Source organism: Hirundo rustica, chromosome 26 (genome assembly GCF_015227805.2).
Source record: "Hirundo rustica isolate bHirRus1 chromosome 26, bHirRus1.pri.v3, whole genome shotgun sequence".
NCBI classification, from domain to species: domain Eukaryota; kingdom Metazoa; phylum Chordata; class Aves; order Passeriformes; family Hirundinidae; genus Hirundo; species Hirundo rustica.
The window spans coordinates 3,884,398-3,909,979 of record NC_053475.1 but is presented as its reverse complement, the minus strand read 5'-3'; the positions used below and the strand labels follow the sequence as shown (position 1 = coordinate 3,909,979).

Genomic DNA, 25,582 nt, shown 5'->3' with positions numbered 1-25,582 from the left:
ATAAAATGACAGCACCCAGACCAGTGTGCCCACCCTGTGCCATCCTGCTGCCCTCCAACCACCACCTCATACCCTGAGGGTCTGGACTCCCACAGCCGGGGGAGATGGGCCAAGAGCTGGCTTGGCCCAGACCTCCCCTCCACCAGCGGCCACCGTTCTCCTCCAATCACAAAGAAACTTGGTTGAGTTTCTCGTAAAGACAACCTCAATGTCTTTATTGTTTTCCTATTTACAAATCACAAAGCTGGCCAAAAAGCAGAGTGTGAACACGGGACGAGAGCATCGGATACATTCATCAAATAGCACAGGAGCCGGGCCGGGCCCGCTCTGCTCGGAAGGTGACGTGGTACAACAGAATGGCTCATACTTCTAGGAACAGGCATGTCCAACAAGGAATTACATTCATCTATCTACAAAAGCCGGAATTGCATCAAACTGCGGAAAAGCCGTAAGAACAGAAGTTGCTCGGGTGTAGTTCAGAGTTTCTCTCCTCTCCCCCCCATGACAGGACAAGCTGCGAGACCTGCCCCACGCAGGGAGGGCAGGAAGGTGGGATTTGGGAAGAGAATTTGTGTAACAAAATAATAATGAGAACAGAACTTCCAGGGAACAGCCAGCAGGACGCTCCCACTGCAGCTGAGCAGGGCCAGCCCCAGCCCTGCTCTTCCCAGAGCCAAGTGCACAACAGCTCTGCTTCTCTCAAATTCCAATTATTCCACCCGATGCCCCAAGGTGCAGGACTCAGATCAGACCCCCCGGGGAAGGTGCAGACCCCAACACGGGCCCCAAACGCCAGCAGTGACATTCCCACCACCTTTGGGAGAGGGGTGGAGACAGGAGCGGGCACAGTCACGGACATCCCGACGGACACAGGGGCTGTGAATTCATCTCACAACACTTTGCATTGCACAGAGTCGGGTTCAGTCACCAGGTCATGGACCCAGGGTTGGGGTTTGTTTCTATTTTTTTAGTACTGGCCGTATTAGAACCATCCCACCTGGGAGCAGGCTGACAACACACAGCTCACATCATTTCCATGGAGCACAGAACACACTCTGGCCCTCTCTAACAGCTACTGGTGAGGAGGAGCAGGGCATTCCCAGGCTGCTGCTGCATGGCTGAGCAGGAGACTCCAGCCAGCACAGCCCCAGGATCCTGGCTGGGGCAGTGGGAAGAGGAGAAGCCGTGCTCCAGCCAAGGACAGCCAGGTTTTGACTTCCAGCAGTGAAATCCAGTGGCAGCAGCTGCCCAGAGAGTGGCAATGGCTCCGTGTGCTGGAGCAGGAGGTCAGAGAAGGGGCCCCGAGGCAGCACCACCCCAGCCAGTCCCACGCGGACCCCGGCGGCTCCGGTCTTTCTGCTAGGCTGAGCTTATTTCCAGCCTCCTCTGCAGAGGAGGGGAGGAAGAGTCCTGTGGTCTTCACTCGTGGGCAGTGAGGGTGGGGCTGGTCAGGCAGCCCGGGACCAGCCACCCTCTCTGTGACAGCCACAGGGAAAAGCAGCTGGCCCTGAACAGGTACAAGGGGCATCTTCCAAGTCACCGAGCTCCACAGGTGATGTTTGTGATCTCCCTCCTGTGCCTGGCCAACAGGCAAACACACACCAGCACGTGTCCCTGAACCGTTTGGTAAATCCCTGTCCATCTGCTGCGTTACAGGTAGCAGGCAGGTGCACATCCAGCCTCTCTTCCTGCTTCCATCAGGGCAGCAGGGGCGGGGCAGCGATGCGCAGGAACAGAGGGAAATGCATGGGAACATGCATGGAAACTGCAGGAATGCCCAGGAACGGGTGAGGCAGGCGCCCTTCTGCTTCAACTGACAAACCCTGGCACTCTGCAAAGGACAAGGACCAGGAACAACAGAGCTGGGGCTGCTCAGGGCTGAGCTGAGCATCACCCAGCGCCTGTGATGTGCCAGGGGTTTGGAAGCAGCACGACGGGATTCAGAACGCAGGAGGGAGTGCCCAGCCAGGCTGCTGCCCCTTGCCACCCTGCAGGGAGGTCACCTCGCTGTCACCTCGCTGCCACCACTGCCCGAGGCAAAGATTGTCACAGATCGGTGAGAAGAGCAGGAAAACGCCGTGGTCTCTCCAGAGGAGCTCAGGTTTGAGGTCTCCAAGCCTGTGTAGTGCTGGAACAGCAAAGCCTCAGGGAAAAGGCCACTTTCCATGACTTTTGAAGGCGGCTCTGTGTGCTGAGGCTGCTGGCAGGGAAGGCGCCAGACACGGGCTGGCCAAGGCCTGCAGTCTGGCCTGGACTGCTGAGCTGGAGCAGAGCAGGGGCCACCACCCCTGACCCAGTCTGTCTGCAGGACCATCTCCTCATGGCAAGTGAAACCACAACCAGAGCCACTCGTCGCCTCGCTTCCGACCGGTGGAAAAGCATCTACATTCATTACAGTCCAAAAAACGCACGGTGTTAGATAGGGTTAATCAGGAGGTGAGAAACAACAAGCCACAGACAACCTACGAATGGTACTGGGACACCAGCTGGCCTGCACTGGGACACCAGCTCGCCTGGCACCTGAGAGCAGCAGCAGCACTAGCACAAGGCAGAACATGAGCTTTGAAATGATTTCACTGAGACCTTTGGCTAGTGTGGCTCCAATTGGTGTGGTCAAACTCAGCCAGAGATTTCGTTTGGGAGGTGACGGGGAAGAGTTGAGTCCAGGGCGGGCTGGGCAGTGGCACTATGTGTAGAAGATGATCTCTGGGATTTGTCCATCCTCCACGGAGGTGCCGTTGTTGTTCCCAGCCGCGTAACAGAACGTAAAGCAGGTTTTGGCTCCCGTTGTTGGTGATTCGTGGATCACTTTGCGCAGTCCTTTGGTTCCATAGTGGGAATCTGGACCCTGCAGGGGTCACGGAAGACAAGAACACGTCAGGACCCTGCTGCTGCCCAGGCTCTCTGGTGGGTTTAGAGCTGTGGGGATGTCAGTCCCTCCCTTTTTCTTCTGGATTTGCACCTCAGGTATTCTGAACTCAATCTCATCTCTGTCAGAACTAAACACTAATTTAACCAGGTCTCAGCAGCTAAATACGAACTTTTTGAGGCCACTGCAGCAGGCTCTGGATTACACACCTGCAGGACTGACAGCTCAGCTGTACACACCAAGAAAATCACCCCATCCTCTCCTCAGTGAAACACCTGTTCAGTGCTGTGGGATGAGTCAAAAACCAGCTCTGAACGCTGGTGCTGAACGAGCTCATGGCAGCAGCAGGTGACACAGAGACCTTGGAGGTTGTACCACCGGCCTCCAAGGACACAGAGCAAGGCCCAGGTTGCATTGAAAACCTACAGCAGGTGCCCTCACCTGCCTGCACCTCACCCCAGCCCGTGTGGTACCTTTAGAGTAGCACAGGCTGTGTAGTTGACGTTGGGTAAAATCTCAACAGGCTCCTTGAACATGACGCGGAAGGTGTTGGACGATCCGTCACAGCTGAAGCCGGTGTCGTTCTGCCCCAGCACCGTGTTGCTGTCCGTGTGGATGATCTGCAAGGCAGGGTCAGCCTTTCATCTGCAGGGCCGGGCACTGCCAGCCCTGCCCACGTGAGCGTCCCTGAGCTGGGCCGAGCCCCAGGCACTCCCGGATCGAGCGGCGCTGCGCTGACTGCACTGCCCATCACTCGTGTCCCTCAGCAACCACACAATCCCACGTCTGGGTTGGAAGGGACCTGAAGGATCATCCATCTCCAGGGGCAGGGACACCACCCACTACCCCAGCTTGTTCCAAGCCACATCCTGGACTTGAACTTTCGGGGATGGGGCAGCCACAGCTGCTCTGGGCCCCTCTGAGCTCCCCACAGAGCTGTGGGCTCAGGTCCCAGGCAGCCCAGGACACCCCCTCCTCACCCCCCGGCTGGCAGAGCACCGCAAGCCCACACTCAGCTTAGACCCTTCTCCCCCAGGAGCTCAGGGCAGCAGGAAGAGCCCTGACAACCAAGGAAGCAATGGTGACAGCCTGTGCTCAGCACACCTGCCCTGTGTGCCAGAGTAACTCTCCTGGGGACAGCCCTCCTCCAGTGACCCGCACCGGGGTGGCACACGGGCACCCAGAGCAGGCACACAGCACCCACAGGATCCACCTGGTCCTTGCACAAGATCATGATGGACTCGAGACAACTGAGCCTCCCCCAGCCCGCTCAGGGTGGGAAACCACGCACAGCTGCTTCCCAAACTGCCTCCCAACTGCCCCAAAGCTGGGAGCAGACCTGGGGAGATGCTGTAGTGACGTGCGCAGTAAAATCAAGAGCAATAATCCTTCTGATCCCCAGTGCCCCATCTGGCCCTTGCTACATCTGCCAGCCCCCCTGCCCAGGGACACACACAGTCCCTCTGAACTCGGGTTTTGTTACAGATTCACCAAAATGTGTTTGTCAGCCCCTGAAACAGCCAGGATTTTTAAGGCAGTGGAGAGAGTTACCTGTATATTTACTTGGTAATCCGTTGGCCCGTGTATGGATCCGTATAATCCAAACCCAACTACAAATATCCTTTTGTTTACTGAGAACCTGCAGGAAGAGAGCAGGAAAGTCAGTCCAAACTTGCCACTCCTGTATTGCTCCAGCACAAAGCCGGTATCGGCACAAATATCTCCACTTGTGCTGTTTTACACCTATGATTTAATCAAACCGACACAGATCTAAGTGCAGCTCTTACTAAGAGGTGAAACCCTGCACAGAAACCATCAGCTGCACCCTCACACCTCTGACTGGCCCGGTGGGCTTGGGTGGAACACAAAGCTGCACAATGCCATCACCAAATGTCAGGGCCCAGGCTCAGGAAGCGTTTCCAAGTTGTGGTGAAACATCAGCACCCAAAAATGCCTGCCAGGCCCAGGCAGGGCAGCCTGGGAGTGTGGGGCAATGCCCACCTCACAGTGCTCTGTCCAGCAAACACCACGGTGTATTTCACTGCTGAGCCCTGGGGAACTGTTTGTGTGCTGCTGGGTATCTGCTGCATTCCAAATTTACCAAAAGCAGATACAAGGATTCAGTCCCTCCTGGGTGCAGGAATCCCTGCTGCCCCAGGAAGAAGGGGAAGGGTATTTACCCCACTACAGCTCAGGCTGCAGAAGCCTCAGTGGCTGCCAAGCTGCCAACAGCATTTCCTCATCTGTCCACCAACTCTTTTAGCCCTGTTGTGTTTCCAGAATAAACACCTGGGGCAGCCTCTGCTCTGCAGCCAGCATGGAATGTTCAGTGTTGGAACTGACCCTGACGCTGCAGAGGCTGAACCTGAAGTCAAACCCAAGCTCCAGAAAGTCTGTGAGTGTTAGAGGTGGGAGCAGGAAGTGTTTGGAGCCGGCAGCGGTTCCCCCTGCCAGGGATGAATGCACCAGAGGATCTCACCAACAGCTCCAGTGCAACACAACCATCTTAAAAATCGTGAAGAGCTTCATTGCTGTGAGTCCTCTTCCACCCAAGATAAACACAAATCAGGAAAGAACCAAGACTTCCTGTCTTGCTCTCATTCCCAGGCCACACAAGCCTTGTAAAGCACCATTTTCCAGCCACACCTGCCAGTCTGTGTCACCGTAACTGGGCTCTGCTGGTTCTCCACAAGCTCAGGCTGGAACAAACTGGGTGTCAGCAGAACTTTATCCCAACCCCTGTTTCTAACAGGTGGGGTTAAAGGGCTTCAACAAGCCACACTGACACCTGGAGCAGGGAACCAACCTGATGGAGCACTGAGTACCTGTCCCCCACAAAGCATGGCAGGGGGACAACTGGTGACAACTTATTTATGTGCCCCTAAGCTGCAGGAAGCCTTTGGGGAGTTATTGCCCTCCCTTTCCAGGGGCCTCTGCTGGGAGCCACGTTTCCTGGAAACCTGTGCCAACAGAGATGCCAAGTGTCAGCAACATGCAGGTCAGTGCCTCAGGGGATGGTTCTGCCAAGCAAAACAACTCCCCTCAGGGTTTTACACGGTGGAAAGTCGGGGTCTGGCACAGAACCTCGCGTGTTTAGAGCTAAAGCAGTGGAAAGCTCAGGAACGCGAGTCCAGGGGTGGGAATGGGCGCAAGAGCTGACCTGATCCTGTCACTCGTCCCACTGTACCCCCAGCGGCTCTCCACCTGCTGGAAGCGGCTGATGCTGCACTCCTTGCCCCGCAGGCAGCACCGGGGCCGGTCGATGAACTCCACCCGCGGCTTCGGGTTCACGGTGAAGTGCAGGAACAGGCTCACCACCTCCCGGTCTGTCAGGATCCCCGACTGGGCAGGCCCTGCAGAGGGAGGGAAGCGGCAATGCCGTCAGCCTTAGGGAACTACAGAGTCCTGGGATATCCTGAGAGCTGGAAGGGACCCTCAGGGATCATCATTCCAGCCCCTGTCCCTGCACAGACACCCCAACAATCCCACCCTGAGCACCCCTGAGAGCGCTGTCCAAACGCTCCTGCAGCTCTGGCAGCCTCGGGGCTGGGACCATTCCCTGGGGAGCCTGGGCAGTGCCCAGCACCCTCGGGGGGAAGAACCTTTCCCTGAGCTCCATCCCAAGGCCTGGCACAGCTCCAGCCCTTGCTGGGCTCCTGTCCCTGTCCCAGAGCAGAGCTCAGCCCCTGCCCCTCCGCCTCCCCTCGGGAGGAGCTGCAGCCCCCGAGGAGCCTCCCCTCAGCCTCCTCTGCTCCAGCTGAACGAGCCAAGTGCCCTCAGCCCCTCCTCAGACCGTTCCCCAGCTCCGTGTCCCTCCTTTGGACGCTCTCCAACAGGTTTAGGTCCTTCTATCTTGTGGGCCCCAGGACTGCATAAGCAGAAGAAATCCCTCTGGGATTTTCATGGGGAAACCAGCCTGACTCGCAGCTGGGAGCAGGCTAAACCCCCATCACAGATGGGATCCCAGCATTGCATCAAGATACTACATCCCGGACAAAGGTGCTTTATCCACAGGGCCATCATGGGCAGCAGAGCCTTCATGGAACAGTGATTATCTGCCCAGCTCTGTGGAGCCCAAATACACTGGGCTACCAAAAAAACCCCAAAGCATGCAGCTGATCCTTGTCCCACTCCTTCTGGAAACGGTAACATTGGTAAGAGAAAGGGATTTCCATGCATCCGCACCGGTGGTTCAGACACGATGGAACACCATGAGGAGGAGGGAGAGGGACTGTCACACAGTTATCAACTCAAAAAGCTGAAGAGTATTTTTAGTCAAGACAGAGGTGGTTCAGCTCATTCCTTCAGGCTTTTAATCCACATTTTGCATTTTAACACCTTTATCGTAGAACCTTGGGAAAAATGCTAATTATTTTAGCAAGAGCTGGAGCACGTTCTCAATCTTTTCTCCAGTAACAAGACATTTTTTCTAGAGTGATTACAGAATCACAGAGTGGTTTGGGTTGGAAGGGGCCTTAAATCCCATCCAGTGCCACCCCTGCCATGGCAGGGACACCTCCCACTGTCCCAGGCTGCTCCAAGCCCTGTCCAGCCTGGCCTTGGGCACTGCCAGGGATCCAGGGGGCAGCCACAGCTGCTCTGGGCAACCAACTCGGTGATGCTAAACTCCATCTTTGCAAACTACTCCAAATACTTCCAAAAGTGAAACTGAATAAAAATGAGTCTGTCAGCCTAGCACTCAAAGGTGTTTGCACAAGGCTTTGAGCAGAAACAAGACCACTGAGTACTGGGGAAACAACAACAGCACTTGATGTGCTGAGCAAATGCCCAGCTACTTGTAGGTCCAAAACCACTTGTAGCTGGTTAAATTCAGCATGATGTTACCCAGACATAACCTGGTCCAATGATGCAACGGGGAGAGACTCCAGAATTCAAGGAAGTGGACTTCTCAGAGCTAAAGAAGTATTTGGATACTCTGTTCAGCAAAATAAATCAGCCTCACTGATCGTGTCTGAACCTATCCCGTGCTGCTGCAACTCACTTCTGTTTCAAATTACCTGCTCTAAGGGCAGGGAGGGACACATTTGCCAGTTAAAACATCTTCATGCAAAACCCCACGTTTGATACCGGATTATACAATAAACTGGTGAAACCACTGCTGTAAAATTCCCTCTTTTTTGGCTTTCGAGAGAGAGGGGTGTGGAGGGGAAAGGTTTCCCTCTCCTGTCTCTGCTGTGATCACCACAGAAATGAGAGTCACTCAGAAACTCAGAAAAAGGACAAAGCTGAAGGAATTCCAAGTAAATTCCTTGTTTAAGGAATAGCTGATCATTGCAGTCCCCCAGGTTTGGGGATTTTGTTCATCTTTTAGGTTAAAGTGGATGGAGAAAACTTAAGAATTGCTCTTAAAGCACAAAAGGTCCAAGTGGGAGAGGCAGTTTGTGACAGACAACACGGGGAGGGGCACTGGCACTCCCAGCTCAAAGCCTTCGGCCCAAACAGGCCAAAATTAACACTTTCCTTCCAGGGAGAGAATGATACAAGGTCACAAGGCAGGCTTGAAAGAAATGGGATCTGCAGAAAAACGCAAAGATCTCTGCTTCACTGAGCGAGCTCCTCCTGAGGAAATCCACATCACAGCTGTGACAGGCCACGCAGGGAGTGGGGACCAAGCCTGAAGCACAGATTTGCTCCTTACTAAGAGCCCTCCTCACGTGGGAACAGGGACGTGAAGGAGTGACCAGCTGATGCCAGCGCTGCCCTGAGAAGTGACCTGCAAAGGAAGGGGGTCAGTGCCCCTGTTTGCTTCTGTGTACACAGCACTGCAGCCTGAAACAAGTTGCAGTCTGGAAATTGGCTCCACTGTGTCTTTTTAGCATGAAAACTATTTAAGCTGATTGCCAGCTTCCAATCCCCAGGGAATCACCAGAGGATGAAGCAAAAGGCAACAAGCAATGAAAACAAAACCAGGCAATCTATAGTCCAAGCTGTGAAATGAGTTAGACATCTCTGCGGATCAAGATCTCAATGTAAACTTGAAAAATGCTTTGAAGACACAGACTAAACAACACCAAGCCTGCAGCTCAAAGAACATTTTCAAAGTTTTTCAGATATGGGGCTCTGCTCTGAACAGCATTGCCAAGACAGGGCCAACACCACCACAGGCAGAAGATGGGGAGAAACATCCCCATTTCTCTTTGGGAACAGGCTACGATCAACACCAATTATTTGCAACTCCATGAACTTTGCGTAGTTTAAACACTCGGGATGGCTGGAAAGGGGAGCAGGTGAACCCCAGTTTGGATCTTTGCTCTCAGATGAATGGGACAGTAACCACCCAACCCTGCTGTGAGAGCAAACACAGCCGTGATCCCCCTGCTCCTCCCAGGGGAGCACCACAGGCTTCGAAATGAATGAATGGGCATGGATGAAAATTGCATTTAGACAGCAGATTTTAATCATAGAACCACAGAAGAGTGTTGGAAGAGACCTTAAAGCTTATGAACTTCCACCCCTTGCCATAGGCAGGGACACCTTCTACCACCCCAGAGTACCCCAAGCCCTGTCCAGCTTGGCTGTGGACACTTCCATGGTTGGGGCAGCCACAGCTGCTCTGGGTACCTGTGCCAGGGCCTCACACCCTTATACTACAGAATTCCCTTCTGATATCCAGTCTCACCCTGTCCTCCTTCAGGAGGCCATTCCCCCTTGTGCTGTCACTCCAGACTCTTAAGAAATGTCCCTTTCCAGCCTTCTTGTAAACCCCTCTGAGGGGGAGAATTGAGGATAATGAGGGAAAATGTGGGGGGAGTCTCATATTTAAACCACTACAGCATACACAGAGAAAACCCTCTTTCGTGTGACTTGACTCTCTGTAGCTGAGGAAAAGCAAAGACCAGGATTGCCAGAAACACCTTTGTTGAGTTACCTGCTGCAAACTCCTCAATAGTCATCAGTGGGAAGCGGATAAGGGAGAGAGCTTTGCCCAGAACCTTCCGCTTGTTCTCTGGAATCACCTGGAGCTGCTGCCGCTGACACTCGGCCTCCGACCAGCGCACCACGGCATTGAACAGGCGAACCTCCCGGATCCCCAGCGTGTCCCTCTCCAGCACTGCCACCAGGGTGTCTGCAGGGCAGGACAACAGGCACAGCTTCAGGCTCTAACCCCAGACCAGCCCCTTTCACCTCGCCAGGAGTACGCCACGCACAGCCAAGGTAAAAGAGGAAGCGGCTGAACCGACAGCATCTCCCAAAAGCGCTGCCTGCAGCCGCTGAGGAAGATTTATCTGCATATTCCATCAGCAAGGAGCTCACTGGAGCAGCAAACAGAGCTCATTTAATTGGCATGTTAATGCAAGTGCAGGAGGATGAATTGCATCGTGCTTGACGTCAAATTTGGATGAAACAAGCAGCACGAAAGCCAGAAGGTGACCCGCGCCTTACCTCCACAGCCCATCTCATTAGAAGAAGGTTAAAGCCTGAATTTTGATGTTCATTAACTGTGCCCAGCAAGTTTGGAAACTGCAGACTGTAATTAAAATAGCCAGTCCTTGCTCTCAAAAACACAACACCTTTTTAACTCCAAAACCTGACAAAGACTTGGGGAACAAAGCCAACTCTACAAAAAAGGCAAGTTTACACCCACCCAAAATCTGCCAACACCAACACAGGAAGCGGGCTTTGTCTCATGCCCAGAAAACTCAAGTTGCACCAAAGTAAGCAGATTCCAGGGTATTTCTGCAGGCAAGGCAGCAAACTCTTTGGCAAATTCCCTGTCTCCAGCCAGTTTGTGCCAGAGACTATTCAACTGATTGCTCCAGAACAGCCAAGCCACAAGTGCCAAGCATTATTAACCTGTAACAACTTTGGAGACAAGCTGGTTATGAAAGCGTGGAGGGAGAGGGAGGGATGGAAAAGAGCTTACCCAGGTCAATGTCTGTAAACCCCTCTGCATTGATGGCATCTGAGGTGTTCTTGTCTATGTTCTCCAGGCACAGGCTGGCCAGCTGGGGCTCATCAAACAGCCGGGCCTAGGCAGGAAAGAACATCATTAACAGAAAAGGTATTTTAAAGTTTACACTAAGAACCCCCCTTCCCCTGCCACAGCCCATCTTCATTAGCAATACCATGCCTGACTGCACCAGGAATCCACTGGGCCTTTCACAAGCAGTTAAGCATGACAAGGCAAACACTAGAAAATTCTGTGTTTGGCAGCAGCCCTGCTTCAGCTGTGCATGTCTTCAGGCACGTCTTTGTTTTAACAGGGCCTGGGTGCAGCACTGATCTGATCGTGCGTTCCAGCACCACACTGACCCTGTCAGCTGAGCACAGGCAGTTTTTACATCATTTTTCTATTTACAAGAAAGCTTTGCCCAGTGACTCCAGGCCTGCTTGCTCTACGAATAACGCAGAGGCAGCTTATTCTGTAAGAGCAGCCACACTGATCTCGTGTATTAGCAAGAAAAAGCTGTAGCAGCAGTGCCTGTGAGTCCTGGGGAGCCCTACAGGGTACACAGTCTGCTTAGTGCATTTCCATGTTTTGCACAGAAACAGCTACTCTAATCCAGTTACCTTAAAGAATTTGTCCCAAAAATAGGTTACTATTCCAAGCAAAGCCTGTACACAGCCTGCAGAGAGATGCTCAGAATTTCTCTGCGCAATTTAAGTGAAGTCTTTTAACAATTTTGCTGCCACTTCAGATCACCCTGGACTGCCACATGTTACCAGCCCTGTGCCCAGCATAAACAGAAATGGGTGGAATGCACGAAAAAACCACTAAATGACCTCTTGGTTCAGTGCTTTGGTTTTGTTGTTTAGGATGGAACTGCCTTGACATCACACCTAACAAGAATACACCAGACTTGAACTCACTGCCACAGGTTAAGGTTTAAAACTCATGTTTTGGGCTGGGAATTCCATCACTCAGGAAGTGCCTTCAAGTATCTTCTGCTTCGCCCCTGCTCGTGGCATGCAGAGCTCAGCAAGGCCAACACTTGCACTGAGACCTCAAGTGCAGAAAGCTGAAACAACAATTTCTCAGGGCCCAGGGAAACTTCAGCAGTTGTCACCTGCTCCAGGGGCTGGAGGGCTGCCAGTCCTTTATACTCTTGGCATCAAGAGCTGCGACTGACTCAGACTTTACTACTGTAGTGGCTTTTTGGACATGTGAGGACTTCGATTACGCTCGCAGAGCTCCCCCACAGCAGCTCCAGACAAGCTTTATTTCCTTGATCAAAGTGACACTTGATGTACGCCTGGCATGAGAGAGGATCTCGGCTCACTACGAGGCACGATCAGTTAGGAAAGCTGTTTGCCTCTGATATTTCTGCCACTGATCAGCAGTTGCTTGAGACAGACAGTGACAGCTGCTGGACCAGCAGATCGGGCAGACACGCACAAAAGGAGGTTTGGGGCTCCACCTAGGATCTCAGGTCCATGATCTTAAGACTATTGGGCAATGCATTGTACAAGATTTATCTCAGGTCTGTAGTTTACTGAAGAGGATGTTGTTTTGATGCAGAGAAAGCAGAAAACAGGTAGGTTTTCACACTGGACCAGAAACAAAAGGGTTGTGAGAAGAGATCCTTTCAGCGAGGTGCAGCCAGTCATCGAGATCAGGCACATTTCTTAAACAAGACCTGCCTCAAACATCTCAGACCTGGTACAGAGCAACAGTGAGCATGAAACTAGATGGGAATCACCACTGATAATTTATTAGAATGGACAAGCCACAAACAAAAGCAATCAGGAAAGCCTTTCCCCACCTGGCATTTCATCTGCCTCAGTGCCATTAATAAGAGTGCCAGACAGTATTTTGCTTTTGGTAGCTGAAACACAAGGAGACCTTCCTCCTTTGCCAAAGAAGGGCCTTTGTGACCTTAAGGAAGTCACCATAAACCTAAATATTACCTTGCCAAAGCTACAAACTCCAGTGCAGAGACACAGGGAGCCACAAAAACATCTTTGCATAAGGAACACCACCAAAAGCCAACACCTCTAACCCCTCATGAGGCAGTGGCTAGCTTAAGATGCCTCCCCAAAACTTCAGCCTGCAGGAATGATCTGTTCCCAGTTCCTAGCTAACAACTTCTGATCTTTCAGACTGCAGCTGCTGAAACCAAAGAACAGGAGAGCTGCAGCCAAGGAGCTGCAATTGTCCCACCATGCATCAGATGGGAGCACAGATTTGGCTGCCACTGCCCAATCAAGAGCCTTCAAATCCTGAATCTGCCTCTGGGAAGTGCAGTGTGGATCCCCCCACGCCTCAGGGGGTGCCTCACTTGTTCATGGCATGTGGAAAAGGGCCAGGTTAAAGAGCATGTGTAAAGGCCATGGAGTGTTGCAGCAGCAGCTGAACCCAAGCAGTGACAAGCGTCTGCAACAGCAGTGTGACACGGAACTACTTTGAGAACTGATCCAAATATTTAAACTCAAAAAATAATCCCAGCCTAATCCTGAGCAAAGAGCTCAGCAGTGACTGCTTCAGGCCAGCACTGCTTCAGTATCAGCACAACTGCTGGTGCAGCCACTGCCACACACATGGGACCTACACCAGAGCCTGAGAGACACCTGCACTCCTGTCGAGGGGGAAAAATCCAGCAGACAGGAATGCTGGGCAAGACAGGCAATGCCTCAGAGCCAGACCACCTCAGTGTGCTGGTTCGCAACTCAGAGCAGCTGGGAACTCCTCTGCAAGGTCTATTTAACATCAGACATCACAGCAACTTTCCTGAGCTGGCTGATGAGAAATATCCCTCCAGAGCCACTCCAGTCTGCCCATTCCCTACGGGAAAGAAACTCACACCCAATGCCTGTGTGTTTTATTCCTACAGCTCCCAGAACAGGGTGTCCCTGGCAGTGCCAGACTCCACCACACAGGTGACAGCACTGTGGATGTCACCAATATGGCATCAGCTGTCTGAGAGAGTGGCAGGGACCAGAGAGAGAGGATAGGGCTGGGGAATGGGGACAGCAGTGATGCTCATTTAATCAACCTGGGTGCAAAGCCCGATCTTTTCCAAACTAGGCAGAATTTGTAAACACTGCCTCCTACTTTGCTGCTTCAAGAGACAAATGGAAGGTGGAGGAGCCCAACCCTCAAAGACTGGATCAAATCCAGGGCCAAGGAACAGCTGCTCTGACACTCTGGGTCTGCGAGCCTTCAGTGCAGGAGGCTGGGCTGGAACAGGCTGAGGAAGAGAGCATCGTGCTCCTCTCCCAGAAAAATAAACCAAAGCACTCATGGAAAGGTTTTCTTTCACCCCCACTACAGGGAATGTATTGCACAGAAGTCCTTCAAGGAACGGCTGAGCAGCCAGATACAGCACTGAGAGAAAGCTCAGCATTACCAGTCCTGATTCTGTAACACAGAGAAATCCTCTCATTCCACTTTTCTTCTTGCAGATGAAATCTTTCCACCCTGTTAACTCCATCCCCAGCTCACACTCTGGAAGGAACCACCCACCACAGTGAAACAGAAAGATCTGAAAAAGCAGCAACGTTTGCTGTATTTTACTGCTCTTAGTAAGAACCCGCTCAGCAGCGCTGGACTCCTGTGAGGAAGAATTCAAAACGACCCAGAACTGCTCCACTTTGGATGATCAACACTGTAAAACTCAGAAATCTCCCATTTTCTGACTGTGCTGGACCCTCCTGAAGGCAGATGATCACAAACTCACCTGAGTTAACAGCATGAATGCGTTGTCTGCTCGGAGGTTTTTTTTAAGGAACTCCACACAATGAGCTTCAAGGGCTGGAACTGCATATTTCTTAGCTGTGTAAAGTGTTGTCATAACAGTCTCTGGTCCAATCTGAACTTCGTCTGAGTAAAGAAATCTGAAAGCATGCAAAGAAACATTGCTGTGGTGAATTAAGATAACAGGGTAAAACTGCAATTGATAGAAAACATGTTTGTGCCTCTGCCCCTCATCCTGGTCCATTTCCTCTACTGGAGAGATAGAAAGGTTTTCATATCTTTTCCACTGACTCTGGTTTACAAAGATTTTATATATATTATATATAAATAAATAAATAAATAAATAAAAATTTTGTTGGGTGTTTGCGGGTTTTTTTGGTTTTTTGTGGGGTTTTTTGTTGTTGTTGTTGGGGTTTTTTGTTTGTTTTTGTTTGGTTTTTTTTGTTTTTGTTTTGTTTTGTTTTTTGGTTTTGGTTTTTTTTTTTTTTTGTAACCGACATTTTATGGTATAACTTTTAATAGCTGGGATTTCCACTGAAGCAGCTCAAACTGCCTTGCATCCCACCACCAGTGAGCTCTTAGCCTGTCACTTACAGCAGGCTAAAACAGTCTCTGGCTAAGTGCACCCCTTAAAAATCATATTTTTGGCTGTTCAATTAGAATAAACAGGGACAAAGATTCAATTCTGCCTGCCTCCCTCAGAAGGGAAACTCCACTTTACACTACTAATTCATTAGTGCTGAGAAGCACTCAGACATATCCATCCACTGCACACGAGGTACTTTACACACACTCCCCTTTCTCATCCCTTCACTTTATAGATTGAACTGTTTCATTTCATGACACAGATGTTTAAGTACAGCTCACAATTAAACATCAGCATAAAGCAAGAGTTAATTGCAGTGAAAAACAAGGACTGCCATGCTGCAGCAAAGCACCAGCGTTCACTGTTAGGCCAAAACAAGGAAACACATTCATGACCCGAAAACCAAAGGCAACCTGACTGAACCCCCTCATACCTGAACTCACTGACCAGAGACAGCAACACACTGGTGTTAGTCCTTATCAGAATCCCAGAATGGTTTGGGTGGGAAGGGACCTTAAAGACTGTGTTGTTCCCACCCCTGCCATGGGCAAGGACACCCTCCATAGGTTACTCCAAACCCGGCCCAGCCTGGCCTTGGGCACTGCCAGGGATCCAGGGGCAGCCACAGCTGCTCTGGGCACCCTGTGCCAGGGCCTCAACACCCTCACAGCCAACAATTCCTGCCCAATCTCCCATCCAGCCCTGCCCTCTGGCACTGGGAGCCATGCCCTGTGTCCTGTCCCTCCAGCCCTTGTCCCCAGTCCCTCTGCAGCTCTCCTGGAGCCCCTTCAGGCCCTGCCAGGGGCTCGGAGCTCTCCCCAGAGAGAGAGATCCAAATATTTAAACTCATTTGGATCTTCTCTTCTCCAGCCTGAACAGCCATGCAGTTTTGGGGTTTTTTACTGTATCTCCTTTAACCAGTGGAGCATTTGCCAGTCAGGATCTCAAAGGCACAAAGCAGAGCTATAACACTGTGTTAACTGTGCTTGCCATTCCTGTCCAACGGGATATTTTGGAAACTCCAGCAGTTTCTTGCTCTGCCATTCTCTGAAGGGGACACAGCAGCAGGTTGTGTGGCTGCTGCTCCTGGAGGCTTCATGCAGCAGCAGGGCTCTTCCAGGGGGATGCCAGGCAGCACTCCCATCAGCAGCAGAGGAGCTCCTGCTGCTCCAGCTAGAGAAGAGCAGGATGCCATTCAGGGAAGGATCAACAGTGTGACCCACAGGCAGGGAAGCACTCTCACTGCTGAAAGCAGCCTTTTGTGCTGCTCCATTTGTCAATAGCAGCATCGTGCTACAGGTTCATCAATGTATTGTGCACACATCCCTTCCCAGCCCCAATTGCCCTGAGCAATCCTTTCTGTTCCAAGATTAAAAGAACACAGTGGCTCTAAAAGCAACTATTTGTTTACTTCAGTGCCTGTGTCAGTATTTCTGTTTATCACAGTGTGTACTGAGACAACAAGAGAGGCTCAAACTGTGAAAAAGCCCAGAATCAATTTAAAATAACATTTAGACTCTAACTCCAGACAATCAGACACGTTCTCATATTTGGGTTAACAAAATAATAATAATAATAAATAATCTCTTACACAATTATAGCAGCCCTATTAAAGGTCACTAGCCCACAAACTCCATCACAATCCAGCATCCAGATGGGACCCTCTGCAGAACATTCAGGATGGGCACTTTGTCCCTGGATAAGCTCCTGATCCTACAGATTAGATCATGGCTTGGACCAAGTCCAGAAACACATGTAAGGATCAGCTGTCATTCCAGATCAGTGTTTGGAGGGACTGGTTTCACTCCAGGAACTCATACCACATACTTGGTCAGCTTTCTCCTGGAAGCAGCACCCAAATTTCCTCTGGCACATTTAAGCACCTGAGCATTTTAAAAGCAATTTAAAAGTTCAGTTCTAGATTTAAGCACTCAAAATGCCACTGGACCATGGGCACAGCTACTGAAGCATAACTGCAAGCTCAGAGGCACTGAGGTAATCTACCAGCGACTTCTCCCATTAAAAAATATATATATTTCTGTTGAAATCCACCTGAAGTCATCACTTTGTCTTTTGAGATGATGGGTCTCTTCTGAAATCCTTCTGTTTAATCAAGTGATGAAATTTCAGCACTCGCAGGGAAACAACAGAATTTTTGCCCCTAATTCACTGAATATTTGGGCCTCACTAAGATTTAAAGATAGTTACAAGCTCTGCACTCCAGAGAGATCCACAGGGCTGATAGGCACACACCAATTAGAGGGATTCCCCACGTGCTGGCATCTGCTTTAAAGCCAGCCAAAGGGGAAGGGGCTCGGGGCTCCCAATTATTTCTGGCCTTTCATTCTAGCCCAGATCAATTTTAAAATATTCCAAGATAGCACAGACAAAACCAAAGCACTTTCTGAAGGTAAAGCAAAAAGTGTGCCAGAGCTATATATAGTGACTGCTCCCAGTAGGAAGTGAGTGGGGAACATGTCAAGAGCACAGGACTGGAAACCCCTGGAAGTAGGTTACAGAAATCCTATAGAAACAGGACAATGACTTCCCAGCATCCATTCAGGATTGCTGCTGGATGCTGTACAGCACCAGCCAAGCTTAAAGGAATTGGTGAATAGGACGTTACAGCCCCTTCCTCCTCCTCCTCCAGCACACAGACCTGCAACGCACACTGGAAATGTAAATTCAAACCCAGCTCTCCAAGAGAGGAATAAAACCCACACAAAGGGTGATGCCACATGGAATGGCTGACATTTATTACACACCCCCGCTTACCTGTTACAACTTGCTCATGACCTAAACAAGCTCCAAGCATTTGTAACTTACAGAGCTTTCAAAAAGATCACTTTTCCCTTCTTCCCTCAAAGAGCATTTGGATGAAACCAAACCAATTAATGAATAGGAAGCTATAACACAATGGCCCATGTCATATATATTATAAAGTAAGATAGAGATATACGATATAAGATATTATATCATATATACTTTCATGCAGTAGCTACAGTAGAGCTTTACCCAAGAAAACAGGGATTTAACACCAGCATTTAAATACGTTGAACAGATCAAAGAGGCATTTCATTTTGGAATTTAACAATCTCCGCTCTACAAATACTTCCCTGCCTTCATTAAAAACATTTTTTTTTCTACACTAGATCTGTGCATTGCAGTTATCCTGTGCTTTAGAAGCAGCTTACTTGAGCAGAGCTAGGAAGGCAGCAGGCTCCACGTCAGGCAGCTCAATCTCTGTGGAGGTTGTGGCCATCCCACCATTAAACATCGCATCAAAGACGGCGCTGCCCACGGCCAGCACAAACCTAACGTGGAAAAAAACAAACATGCAAATAAAACCTTATGTTAAAACATATTTATATTCCAAAAAAAATCCCAGGCTGGTTGCTAATCCCCAAAGCCACCCTCAGGGAAAGCAAATCGCTTGTGGAGTTAAAGCAAAAGTGTTTTGCAAGAGCAGGGAGGGTTCAGGCTTGCTGCTCCTTAACTGCAAAGCAGCAAAGCTGCAAGGAACTTCCTTCTGTGCCCTGTCCTGGCATACAGCACAGTAACAGTTCCCTGAAGGCCAGATTTGGGGAATTGTGGAAGAGAATACACATGGCTGCTCTGTAAAGCCCCTGTAGGAGCCTATGTATCATCCCAAGGTTGACAAGCAAAGAAACAGCAAAGTTAGGGAGTTCAAGTTCTTCCAGTAAACAGTGCCCAAGTCTTGCTGCTGTTCCCCACAGTCACTTACTGGAAACACTTATGGAAAACTTGTCACTGCACACTACCCAGCCTCTTCTGCAGGCCCAGGCACATGTCTTTGGTGATGGCAGAGCAAGCTCCCAAACACAAAATTGCACCAGCAGCAGCACTGGGAGCTGCAGATCCCGAGCCCTGGCACGGGAGCTGCCCTCCCCAGGCATGATGCTGAGTCCTTCCAGGGATAACCTGCCCTGGGAACAGATCTTCCCCAGAGCAAACCAGCACAGCGAGGTGCACACAAACCCTTCAGCACTGCTGGGGGCTCACACAGTAATTACTGGCACAGAGAAGGACGTTATTTGCCCTAAAGAGACCTGGAAGCAGGAACTTGCACAAAACAGGTTTGAGATCAAAAATTATGTCCCAGCACTCCCATGCAAACGAGATGATTCCCCCCAAGAGACAACATCTCCTGTTTGAGGAGGAGGCCCAGGCCTGGGCTGCTGAGGGGCCTGTGTATATTTAAGCTGCTGTACCTCCCTCAGGACTTAGAAAGCCATTTTGAGAACTTTCTTGTTCACAAAGGCAGAGACGAGCTTTTGCCATGAAGGACTCCTGTGTCTGCCACCATGCAGCTCCCTGAAGTTAAACTGAAGGTCACAGCTCAGCAGCGTGGGGAAGCGATGCAGATGACTACAACCACTTCTCTACCAACTACGAAAAGGAAAAAGCTGGAACATTCCAGGCTCTTGCTCCAGTGGTTTGATGCACACTTCCAGAGAGCAGCAAGAACTGCAGGCAGAAATCCACACAAGACAGCAGGCATGGAGAAGAAACCTCCAGCCCAAGGAAAGTCCAGCACTAAGGGGGAATTTCAGTCAGATTTAATCGGAAATGACCGTTTAAAAGCAGGAAATTTCCATTTAAACAATGTTTTCAGTTTCTCGCTTTTCACTCCCCTCCCATCCAAAGGAGGCTTCCCAGGGATACAATGGAGTGAAGCTCCATGGATGTGCCAGGCTCATTTGCTGTGACGGAGTTTGGCTGACGAGCCGGCTTATTGTTCCTGATGGGCTCAGGGAGCTCGGGACAAACCACAGTGGTTACAAAAAAGTACACACAGGAATATTTCTGTCAAACCATTCTCAAGAAAAACGTCAAGAACAAATAAAAACCTTCCTCACAATACCGGAATTGCCAGATGAAACAAAAATCCTTGTTCCTCCAAAAGCAGCGATGGTGGCATAACAATCGCTGGCTTTGTCTGATACTAAAAATTAACATATATTAATTGCACTCTCAAATTTTCGTTCTCACAGCCAGCACAGTATAGGTCCTCAATGAGCAAAAGCTTTCAGAAGCTATTTGAAAAGGGCATTCATTTAAAAAAACCTCTCAAATGTTTGCTTCCATTGCAGTCGGGGACAAATCAGCCGGATTTTGTAAACTGCTGAGCCCTAATAGAATGCCGGGAGCTGCCAGAGAAACACAGGACTCCCCATTTGAAGTTCTCCTAAAACATTACGAGAACATAATTAACGTAAGAAAATCCCCCTCTCTCTCCAGTGTTTTCTTACTCCTCCTAAAACGAACATTTAAAGCTGCTCTAAAGACGCTCCAGGAAAAGCAGGGATGCACACCATTCCTCCCACACAATCCACCAGCTTCCCCCAACCATGCAGGTCTGCAGGAGGAAGAGATGGGCCTTGTTTCAGATGGGAAAATCCAACAGAGTTATTCTTAAACATTTTTGTGGCTAAAACAGAGTTGACTACTGAAAGGAAACAGAGAAATAAGCAGAAACAGAACTAAAGAATTAAGAAAGTAACACCTGATTTCTCCTCACTCCCTTTGCACCAGGAAGAGCCAAAGTAAACTGACTGTCAGCAATAAGAGTCACAGGAACTTCCTTGAGGTTAATTTGATTTGTCTTCAAAAGGATCCAAAGCTGACTCTCCAGGCTGTTGAAGGCCTGCAAGAAAATTACTTTCCTTCTGCTATTTTGCTTCCTTATCACAACTTTCACTGCCTCATGTTCACCTTGGCACCTCCACTTGTCACCTGGTTTCACCTGCGCACCCACCAGTGCTGCTCCCTTTCCAGGCACTACAGTAACACCAATAAAATAAACCACTCAAACCCCACAACTACCCCACTGCTGCTGCACAGCTCCCTCCTCCATCCGCACCCCACTGCAGAGAAACCTTAAAATATCTATTCCAGAGGAGCTGGCACAGGAACAGAGCAACACGTGACATGCTGGAGCTCGGTGACACCACAGGTGATGAGAAGCTGCTGCTGCTGCCGGTGAGCTGGCTGCAGAGGATGCAGACCCTGGGTAAAAGGAGCAGGAGGCAGGAGCAGCAGCCATGGGACACCTCAGCACACGATGCTGCAGGAACTGTGAGTGAATACATGCCCGAGAAAAGACAGGATGGGCTCAGAAGAGACTCCTGGGAACAACAGCCAAAATCTTACTCGTGCTGTCCCCAAGCTGTAGAGCTCCCAGGCTGGAGCACACACAGGGCTGCATCCCACCCTGCTCACTCTTGGGCCCTGTTTTCTGGCCAATTAACATGTTTAATTATGACACCCATGCAGCTCCTGGCTGATGAGGTTTAGACATTTCTAATCCCACTGATATTGTGCTCAATGAAGCAGATCTGGAAAAAGACAAAACCCCCTTCCCTCATTCTGCTGGGTCTAATCAATGTGTTGACCTTGGCCACGCTGGCGCCACAAAGCTTTGAGGCCACTGCTCGGCCCGGCCTTGATATCGAAAAAAATTAAGACCATCCCATCTTCTTCATGGCTTATTCAGCAGCAAGAGGGAACGAGCTGAAGGCTCAGAGACAGGGCCTGCTTCAGGGTAGGCAAGAACTTCCACAGGGTCTGGAGCCTCCTCCAGGTGGGAAACACCTGATCTTCTCAGGGCTGCAGGTACTTGGACAGGTGACCCTTCAGTCAAACACATGAACATCTTTTACCTACAAACTGGGCTCTCACACACAAAACAAATGTTTGCTCTTAGTTGCTCTGTGAGGTTTCTTTTGTCTGTCTGTGTGGCTTGATACAAACTGCTGAGCCACACAATCCCAGCCTGGTTTGGGTGGGAAGAGACCTTAAAGCCCATCCAGTCCCATCCCTGCTGTGTGCAGACACCTTCCACTATCCCAGGGTGCTCCAAGCCCCATCCAACCTGGCCTTGGACACTTCCAGGGGCAGCCACAGCTGCTCTGGGCACCCTGTGCCAGGGGCTCCCCACCCTCATAGGAAAGAATTCCTTCCTGATATCTAATCTAAATCTCTCCTCCTTTCAGTTTAAGGCCATTAACTGAATTTGCCAAGGGAGCTCAGAAACAGACCTGAACCTACAGCTCTGTCAGAAACCTCTTCCTGGCAGCAACACCTGTGCACAACATCATCTGTGCTCACTGGGCACACACCACTTCACTACCTCGACCTACAAACCCTCCACGTTCCCTTGGCTCCATCCAGGAGAAGACTGACCAGGAATCACCTGCACCATCACTCCCAGCTCCCACAGGACTGCATCTCTTGGATTATTTGTGCTTCCCAGTCTGCTGCCAAAGCCACCCCCAGCACACCATGAAGTCACACGGAGGATGACAGGCAGGATGCTCAGACCACTCCTCAAGGCACCACAAGGAGCTGTCCAAGAACCCTATTTAGGAGTTGCTCCTCCTGCAGCCATGCTTGCTACCTGGCCTGGTCTGAAAATTTACACAATTAAACCAGACTGCAGAAATACTTACCTGGGAGCTGTGCACAATTGTGCCAGGGGAGGTTTAGATTGGATATCAGGGAAAATTTCATTACAGAAAAAGCTGTAAAGCATTACAATGGGCTGCCCAGAGTGGTGGTGGAGTTACCATCCCTGGAAGTGTCAAAAAAACCCTGTGGATGTGGCACTTGGGGACATGGTTTAGCGGTGAATGTAGTGATGCTGGGCTGATTATTGGATTTGATGTTCTTAAAGGTGTTTTTCAGCCCTAATAACTCTGAATTGATGATTTCAGACATCTGACCAACAGCTGCCCTGGTCGCTGAAGCAAAACAGTACCAACTGAACCCATGGTTGCTTTGCAACTCAATTCCAACACAAAGTATCTTCTGCTGTTGAGCTGCTGTGGGAGAACTGAGCACAGAAGGGGTCTGGGTGGTTTTATTTTAGGCTCTCTTATTTCTGAAATAACCACAGTACTTCATGAATCACCAGGATATCCCAACTGTAACATCACACGGACAAGTTCTACTAAAATCTCTAAATCCTTAGGTGGGATGTCACACCATGACACTCCATTCTATCTTTACCACCCAGAGCACCAGACGAATTTCAGAGCAATTAAGCAACATCTCACTTCGGGGATGATTTTTTTTTTTTTTTCCAAAGCTCCATTTATTTCTGGGTTGAACATCACCTGTCCCCACCCAACAAGCCTAGTTCTCAGGAGCAAGTTTATCCAAATATTAATTAAGCTTCAAACTATAAGAGAGCGAAGCTGACACCCTGAACACTCAAACCAGCCTAGAACAAGAGCGGTTTGTTCTAAAAGTGAGAGAAAAGGGGGGAAATCTGAAGGGGAAAGTTCCAGGAATGTGAGCACTTAGGAGAAAAGCAATTGTTTGAAACTGTTTGTAGTGAGGCTGCCTTTGCAAAGCTCCACTTCCAGGTACACCAAGGAACCTCCCTCACCCGATTAAAGTTGGTTCCATCTCTGAGCTCTTCCTTGGGAGGCCCCTCCTGGGGCAGGGGGAGGAGGGTGGCACACACGGATTCACTGGAGCTCCCCCAAGGAACCAGCTGAATGTCAATCAGCCACATCAGAGCCGCATCATCCAGGTGGAGGCGATTCCCAGCTCCTCTGAGCTGCAAATTCTTAACTGGCAGCTCAGCCTTGAGCATTAACCTCCACGGGTTATTCAGGCCCAGGTAACATTCCTAACACAGCTCTTCCAATTCTTTATGGTAGTAGATTAAACACAGGGCTTCGGAAAAGATTCAATTAAGGTAATTTTGAAATTAAAATGTTGTACCCGAAATGTGGCATCTCAAATCACTGTTCTTTCATTTCTATCCCCAGTGCTCTCACTCATTTTGGTGATCCCAGTCAGCAGGGATCAGGCAGCCTGGGAGACTATTCCTCCTCTCCTCTGCTTCCCCCCAAAACAAGGGTTACTTCCAAGCAGGATCCAGGGATTTGGGGTTTTCCATGCTGTGCCTGCCCCATTCCCATGCCATCTCTTTGGGAAACACTCTCCATTGGTTCAGGGTCCAAACCCTGGACCCACCCTGGGCTGGTGACCACGAGGAGAGGCACAACACTGGCCCAAGGGCTGGGAGAGATATGGGGTGATGCTGACTGACCACAGTGAGGGTCCTGTGCTCAGGGGGTGAAATGTGGGGTGCAGTTACATGACTCCCTTTTCTCTCTTCACAGGGGAGGTGCAGCAGCCCGAACCCTGCACCCCTGTACCCCACTCGTGGCACATCACCTCCCGAGGCTGCAGGAGAGCCCCACAGCGCTCCCAGGGCCGTCTCTGAGGGGCAGTTTTGGGGATGAGGGGCCACCCCTGATGGAGAGTAAGGGGATCATCCCTGAAGAGGATGAGGGGCCATCCCTGAAGAACTGTTCTGGGAATAAGGAGACATTCCCTGAGGGGCAGTTTTGGGGGATAAGGGGGCAATTCCCTGAGGAGAAACATGAGGGAGCAAAGGCAGCAGTCACTGAGAAGCAGTTTTGGGAGATAAGGGAATGATTCCCTGAGGAGCAACACAAAGGGGTGAGGAGAGCAATCTCTGATGGGAAGTGAGGGGGATAAGGATTCCCCGAGGAAGCAATGAGAGCAATTCCCTCAGGGCATAACGTGGGGGGCAAGACAAGCAATCCTCGAAGGGCAATTTGAGGGATGAGGGAGTGATCCCTGACAGGAGGAGGATGCCTGAAGGGCAGTTTTGTCAAATAAACGGGCGACTCTCTTTATCAGTGAGGGGGGCCTGAAGGGACGCCCCCAGGGCCATGGGGCCGACCCCCACGACCCCGCCGAGGCCCGGGACCCGCGGCCACCCCTCAGGGCCGCGGGGCTGGGTCCCCCCACACCCCACACCCCACACCCCACATCCCTCCCGCATTCCCGGCTCCCCACGTGTGCGATCCCCGCGCTCCCCGCCCCACCTGTGCGCCGGGATGCGCTGGGAGCCGCGGCCCTTCCCCACCAGGAAGTGCACGTCGCTGAGCACCTCGTTGTTGAAGAGGAACGCGAACCGCTCCTGCACCGTCGGCTTCGTCGCCTGCCAGTTGTACACCGGCTCCCGCTGCAGCGCCCCGCCGGGACCGCCCGCCCCGCCGGCCGCCCCCGCCGCCGCCGGGCCCCCCGCGCCTCCGCTGGCCGCCGGCGGGTTGGCGGCGCCGCTCTGGTTGTAGGTGAGGCCGGGCGGCGAGGCGGGCGCGCCGTTGGTGCAGGCGGCGGCCGCGGCCCCGTTGCCCGGCGGGGGCGGCGGCGGCTGCGGGCAGGAGGAGGAGAGGCCGCCGGGGCCGCCGCTCCCTCCGGCCGCCATCTTGTGCGGCGGGGCCGCGGGGGCGGGCGGCGCGGGGCGGCGCTGCAGCAGCACCAGCACCAGCAGCGGCGGGCGGGACACGGCGGCGGGCGGGACGGGGACGGGGGCGAGGGCGGCGGAGATGTCGGCGGTGGCGTCGATGGCGGTGGCGTCGATGGCGGCGCGGATGCAGAGCGCCGGGCAGCAGCGGCGCAT

The 25,582-nt window shown here is 51.2% G+C and overlaps 1 protein-coding gene across 1 annotated transcript; it reads right to left on the bottom strand.

Annotated features, from left to right (window-relative positions):
- Positions 1-182: 182 nt before the first annotated feature.
- On the bottom strand, positions 183-25,582 carry BTBD2 (BTB domain containing 2). Its single transcript, XM_040086919.1, has 9 exons — positions 25,005-25,582; positions 18,306-18,425; positions 14,509-14,665; positions 10,755-10,860; positions 9,759-9,956; positions 6,030-6,222; positions 4,421-4,508; positions 3,343-3,489; positions 183-2,848 (listed from the first exon to the last, which is right to left on the bottom strand). Exons 1-9 carry the CDS (start codon positions 25,580-25,582, stop codon positions 2,687-2,689), a joined length of 1,749 nt encoding a protein of 582 aa, XP_039942853.1. The 3' UTR covers positions 183-2,686.